We start from the raw sequence: 6,613 nt of genomic DNA on the forward strand, positions 1-6,613 counted from the left end.
TTTCTATATATACACATAAACATATTTTCCCAATATGAATACAATTTATTTATTTGTATAATCCTTAATTTTTTTTTAATAAAAAGATAATATAGAATATAAAATTTTGAATAAAAATGCAAAAATCCAATTTATTTTTATTATCTTTATTTTAAAAAATCATCTGCATATATTTTAAAGAATAAATTAAATGAATAAATACACATTTATAAACATTGACAATACATTACAAAAATATATATTAAAAGTATTAATATACCATCTATATCATTTTCCATATTTTCTTCTGGATTAGCTGCATCATAATGATCTTGCGTATTTTCTGATAATGTACTAGGTTTTAAATCATCAACATTTTGCTCCTTATTAGATTTCTGTGTATTTTCTTCTTTTACGTTTTCATTTATATTATTTATAGCTTTATTTATTGATGGAGCTTGGGAATCGCTATTTAGAGGAATATTTTTCATAGGTTTTGGAACTTCGGCATTATTACCTAGTTCAGTACCAATACTATTCTCTTTATTTTCTTTAAATATTGCAGATGCTGATTTATGTGTCTCTAAAGTATTATTCATTTTCTTTTGAATGTTATTCTCTTTTTCTGTAGGAAATTTTGTTTTTTCTCTATTGGATTTTACATTTGTAAGTGGTACGTTGTCAGGTACATTTGAGTTACCTTTTTTAACACTATCATTGGAATCTACAAGTTGCTTCCTGTCTTGCTCCTTAAATTCTTTTGTTTCTGTTTTTTTAGATTCAATTGGAGTAGTTTTAATGTCACCTGTTACTTCATCTTTTGACTGACTTATATGCGGTTTATCAGATGTTACAAGGTCATGTTTTGTTTCTACTTCTTTTATACTTTTCATCATATTATCGTCAAAGCTTTTGATCCAAGCTAATACCGCACATAGTGGCTGAAATTTATCTTGAAGATCGAAGCATATTTTGCTACATTTATGAGGTACATTAAGATTTTCGACCAATGGTCCCCAAAGTAAATCTATTTTATCATATAGCGGTGTAAATCCCTGTAGATTGTTGCAAACATCTTCTTGTTTATTTTCATTGAGAACATAATCTTCCACATATGAATTGAATGCTGCTGTATTATTAAAAGGAATTTGTAACTGACTAGAATATTGACAAATCTTATATGCTGTATCGTAAACTCCTAAACACAGAAAACTATTTACAGTTTCTGAACTGTATACCCACGAAGGAATTGGGTATGCAACGTTTGCACAAAGTTTTGTATACTTTGAATCATATAAAAATTGAGATGTCGGGCATATTTTCGAGTCATTTTTCATAATGTCTATGACACTCAGTGCCACTGGTGCACTTCTCCCTTCCGTGAAAGAAAGAAATAGGACAAGACAGTTTAGCATTAAGATGACACGAAATAAATCGGTGCAACGGTTTTCCATTCTTTTTTCTTTCTTTTAGAAATAATTTTTCAGCCTCTATGTCGTACTAGTAAATACACTGTCACTCTATCGGTTAATGAACATAATTTTGTTCTGTTTACTTTAATCCTTTTGGATACCGATCATTTTTTAGAAAAGTGGATATTCTCAGTTGTATAATTTATTTAAAAAATGCAATACCTTGAATAAGTTACGTTCATGCAACATAACCTCTCTAATTTAATTTTTCTACATTTACTGGACAGCAGAATACTCAATATTTAGTGTTCACGTATATGTCGTGTTGTCGTGTTCAATTCTACTGCTGACATACGACAACTGCGCCATCTAAAATATTTCAACTATTTGAACATACTATTTCAACAGATATAAAGTTACCAACAGTGAATAAATTCAAAACTATCGTAACAATAATGCAATAATTAAAGTATTACTATTCTTGCTTAGTATAAAATTGCCTTTAATGAATAAATCTAAATTTAATATTTAGTTATATTATTTCACATAATTATTTCAATATTTGTAATGTAATATCTTATTGCAGTTAGTTTTATAAAATTGTATAAAATTAAAAAAATTTAAAGAATGTTTCTAATATCGCAATTTTAATTGTTCTCGATTAATTTAAATTATGTAAACATTCATAGTTAAATAATTTATAAAAATAAACACTAAAATTTTTTAATACATAAATGTTCAAGCTAACACCAGCAATCGATCGTGTTAGTACTCTTCTAATATCTTTGAATTTATTTGCTAACAATGTAGTAAATTTATTCTCGATTGCTATTTTTTTGTTGATTGGTATTTTAACATTTTCTCCTTAATAATTACAGATTCATACATCTACGAAAATAAAAAAACGCCATTAATATGCGCATTATTAATAGATTAAAATTACAACTTTACGCGACTAAAAACAATCAAATCTAAGTCAGAATGTTATAAAAACATTATTGGAAATTAAATCCAAATATTTCAAAAATATAAATATATCAAAACAACAAGAAGGTCATAGAATAAAATAATAATAAAAATAAGTTTCAATTTTTAAAATATTAATACTAAGTTCATTAATACAAAGGACAAAAACAGAAACACATAAATCAATTTCATGAGAGACATCAATTCTATATTGTGGATGCATTAATTATAATGCATCACGTGATATATTTTTTTAAAGGAAGAGCATCAGCCGCGCATCCCTCTAGTAGCAATATTGCGTACTATTAAGCAATCACACAGTATACATTGTAGTTGGCTTACAGGACCATCACAGTAATATAAAACACTAATATTACATTTAAGTTTATAATTAATTTATTTCAATCTGCAGTGGAAATCTTATTTTACAGTTAGATTAACATCAAGATTAATACTAAAGAAAAACACATGAAAATAGATACTTATAAAATTTCATAACATTATATTTTAATTATCATTTTTTAATTAACGTTACAATTTTATTATAATGTTTCCATAAAATAACACAATTTAAACGATGTATGTAAGTGTGTGCGAATTTAATTTAATTGTACAAGATATATTGTACATGCTTTTTTTTTTTTAAGAAAAAAGAAGTTTAATATAGAGCTTCTTCGTGCTTTTACAATTATAATCAGGGAATGGAAAGTTACTTTTTAAAAGTAACTAGTTACAGTTACTCGTTACCGAGTAAAAAATGTAACTAGTTACAGTTACAGTTATCGCTTTTTAAAAGTAACTCGTTACAGTTACCGTTACTTGAAAAATAACTTTTCGTTACTTTTCCGTTACTTTTTTAAAATCAATTTAAAAATGTACTTTTGCATTTTTTTTTATATGTAATACTGACAAATATATATATAGTTTTATTAAAAAAAAAAAAACAATGTAGAATGGCTCAAATAATAAATTAAATAAAAGTAAAATGAGAAGGGTTACGAGCCAAAAATGAAACAGTTTATTTCCGATAAGAACGACGATGACAATGTAATTAAATGTATAAATATATATTAGAACAACAACATGGATAAAACAAGATAAAAACAAACGACGTTTCCACACTTATTGTCATCGTCTTTTAAACTGTTTCGCTTTTGGGTTCGTAGCCATTCTCATTTTACTATTATTTAATTTATTTTTTAATTTTTTTTAAACACAATTTTGTAATTCTAAAACCTGTAAAATATGCAGCAAACTGAAATATTTGTATGTCCTATGTATTACATAGAAGATAGAAGTGTAAAATAATTACTGAATCATACGGCCGAATGTCTAAGGGCTTTCAAGTCTTATTGATAAGCGCTGTAAATAGCATGTATCCAATCGAACCGTGTTCAATCGTGTGCAAAGTAACGACAAAAGTAACTGTAAATTTCGTTACCGTTACCCAAAAAATGTAACTCGTTACCGTTACAGTTACCAAAAAAAGAAAGTAACGCAGTTACCAGTAAAGTTACCAAAAAAGTAACTTGTAACTGTAACTTCGTTACAAGTAACGAGTTACTTCCATTCCCTGATTATAATACATTAATTTATTTAATAAAATTATACATAGATTTTCGAAGAGAAATGCTAATAAGATATACATGAATTAAGAGTTTCACAGAAGCGATTAATGAAATTTTCTCGCACCTAAACTACTTACCTCTCTTATTCTAGAAAGTTTATTTCTCACGATATTGATCTCTTCAAGAATTACATTAGCAGCCTTTAACCTGTTGAGAACATTTAACTTTCAATGTAATTGTATCACGCAGGCAGCACAGAAGATCATCTTGACCTAGATTTTCAACAGCATACCTATCTATCAATAAATCGTGTTTTTTTAGTTGTTTATAAATAATTCGTGATTTTTTGATTAAAAAAATTGTTTTTTATCCCTCTTTTTTTTTATTTATTAATAATACATTTATACTAAAAAATAATATTTTTTTTTTTTACTTAATTAATATACATACTTCTTCATATTTATACAAAAAAGTGTCAAATAGTCTTTCGCAAATATACCCTTTTTAACAAAATAATTAAAACATTATAAATTAAATGATTAAAACGGCCTAAATCAAGCTAAATTTATTAAAAGATTATATGTACTACGAATAAAATTTCAAATATCAAAATAAAAATTTTGAAACGGTGATCTGGCATGTATCCAGCATATCCGGTTAAAGTCATCATTTTCTTCGCATCTTACGTGTCAGCAAAACTCTGTTGCAGAGCAATTGGATGATGGTTCGTGCGTTTACAAAGAATCAAAGTGCCCTAACTATTTAGATAAAGTACAGACTTATCGAAAAAGTATCGCAAAATACTGAACTGTTAAAAGGATCCAATCTTCTATTGCAACAGCGGTGAATTGGATCCTTCTAACTCTATGTAGCAACTTTAATTAAATGAAAAGAAGAGATATATAAGTGTTTGTAGTAGCAATATATGATCGCATGATGCAATATTGACGTTATAGAGTTTATGGCGGCAAAAATCTTTAAACTAAGAGTTTGATCCTTTGAAATTAAACTTCAACTGTGCAGGTGAAATGGTCGAGGAATTTGCACAGGAGTATGTGAAGATCGCGTCGCTAATGATTCTGGCGGTTAAGAACAAAATTACCAAGTTGGAGATGTACGAGCAGATGAAGGAGAGTCCGGTATGCCCTCTGACCGGGAGGTATGGGAGATGTTCCCTTGAAGGACAAATGGAGTCGGAGTGCCTTCTGCTGGGTGGTTGACCGACCATTCATCTCAGACAGTATCCTAAGAAGAGAGGGTCCAATCAAGAGTTAGTCCTTTATTTCTCCTTATATTGGTATATGTGTACGAAGCAATATCCAATTTTGCGAGGATACACCGTCTGGTTCCTCAGCGGTAGCTCTTACGAAAGAGATGGTAATACCAACGCAGCTGGCGCATTGGAACACAAGAGTCTTGCTACTGAGGCTCGTTTACCCGAAATACGAAAAAGCGAGGAACGTGTATAAGGTACCTTTTTGCAATGGCTCAGGCTCACTGAAGATAAACAAAACAAATCGGAGATTGTGGTAAAAACATAGCAGTGATGACCTACTTTATTTTTTATTAGGCGCAGTAAACACAATTGAATAAAATCAGAGCGGTGAAATATTGAAACATTGCTCCGGAAAAGTCGATGTTGTTACTGGTCAGGTATAGGGAAATATACAGAAGGAAGCAAAAAACTTTTGATGCCAAGCACTTTGCGGTTGCTTGATGCATGCAACTTTTGACCCGTATTTTTACGGTCAATCCACAGTGGTCATTTGTGTAAATCTTTTTACAGAAAACTTACCAAGCGGCGGAAGATGCGAAGGAAACAATGAAAAGATATGTTGCCATACTATCAGAACAAGTTCTGAAGAAAAACAACATGAATTTGTTTTTCTCGAGTATCAACGACAGCGACGAGTTATTGCAACTGAGGAACGAAAACTATTGCTCTCGTGAAAGTCAGAAATCTTCACGTTATACAAATCGCACGTTTTCAGTGCAACTGCACCACAGCACCTGTCACGGAGACAAAGATAGGATATATGCCGATAGAGACTGACCTGTCAATCGCACGTTATCGGTAACGGTAGTCCCAGTGTTATAATATTGTTGTCGGATCGAAGAGCCGTTGATTATTTACGGCTCTGTTGTGTGTTGGATTTTGTGATGGATTTTACTCCCTTTGCTCCAAATTCATATGCGACCTGCACGAATTGATTTCTTGCTTTAATATGTAGACATCTCATTTTTTATTTAATACTATATGAAATATTCATAAGTTATTTAAAAAACACATTTATATTAGTAATATGTATTTAATTAAGCACAAGAAGTATTTAATTACAAATTGCAGTATAATCGAAGAACATTTAATATAAGTAGAGATGGATACAATAAAGTTTTATTACGACTTGAAATTATTGCAGTAAGTATTTTTAACTTTTGACACTATTTCCGATTTTTTGTATTTGAATATTTCATTACACGCAATAATAAAGTTAGCATTTTGGTAGTATAAAATGCATCTGTATACGTTGAGCTATCGTATCACTATTTTTAAAAGTTTAAAGTTCATAACGACAATGTATTATATTAAAATATATATATGTATATATGGTATATGCTTAACTCCAAGGTTATCAATATTAATTTATGTTTTATGAATGTAAAAAATATAAATATACTTTATCATTC

At 29.2% G+C, this 6,613-nt stretch overlaps 2 protein-coding genes across 2 annotated transcripts in view; one reads left to right on the forward strand and one right to left on the reverse strand.

Moving 5' to 3' along the window:
* The window catches only part of LOC108777706 (trans-Golgi network integral membrane protein 1), a 2,512-nt gene extending 837 nt beyond the window's left edge, over positions 1-1,675 (reverse strand). The window contains exon 1 of the mRNA XM_018544664.1: positions 260-1,675. Coding sequence (XP_018400166.1) covers positions 260-1,433 — 1,174 coding nt within the window. The 5' untranslated portion in view covers positions 1,434-1,675. The remainder of the gene's footprint in view (positions 1-259) is intronic.
* A 2,888-nt stretch (positions 1,676-4,563) lies between these two features.
* On the forward strand, positions 4,564-6,086 carry LOC108777716 (uncharacterized). The gene is given in 9 exon segments (XM_083287329.1): positions 4,564-4,581; positions 4,845-4,916; positions 4,918-5,071; positions 5,074-5,100; positions 5,103-5,120; positions 5,123-5,454; positions 5,712-5,863; positions 5,865-5,928; positions 5,931-6,086. Coding segments are annotated over 9 exon segments (993 nt in total).
* Positions 6,087-6,613: the final 527 nt, after the last annotated feature.

The sequence above is a fragment of the Cyphomyrmex costatus genome, unplaced genomic scaffold (genome assembly GCF_001594065.2).
Source record: "Cyphomyrmex costatus isolate MS0001 unplaced genomic scaffold, Ccosl1.0 scaffold116, whole genome shotgun sequence".
Classification (NCBI taxonomy): Eukaryota; Metazoa; Arthropoda; class Insecta; order Hymenoptera; family Formicidae; genus Cyphomyrmex; species Cyphomyrmex costatus.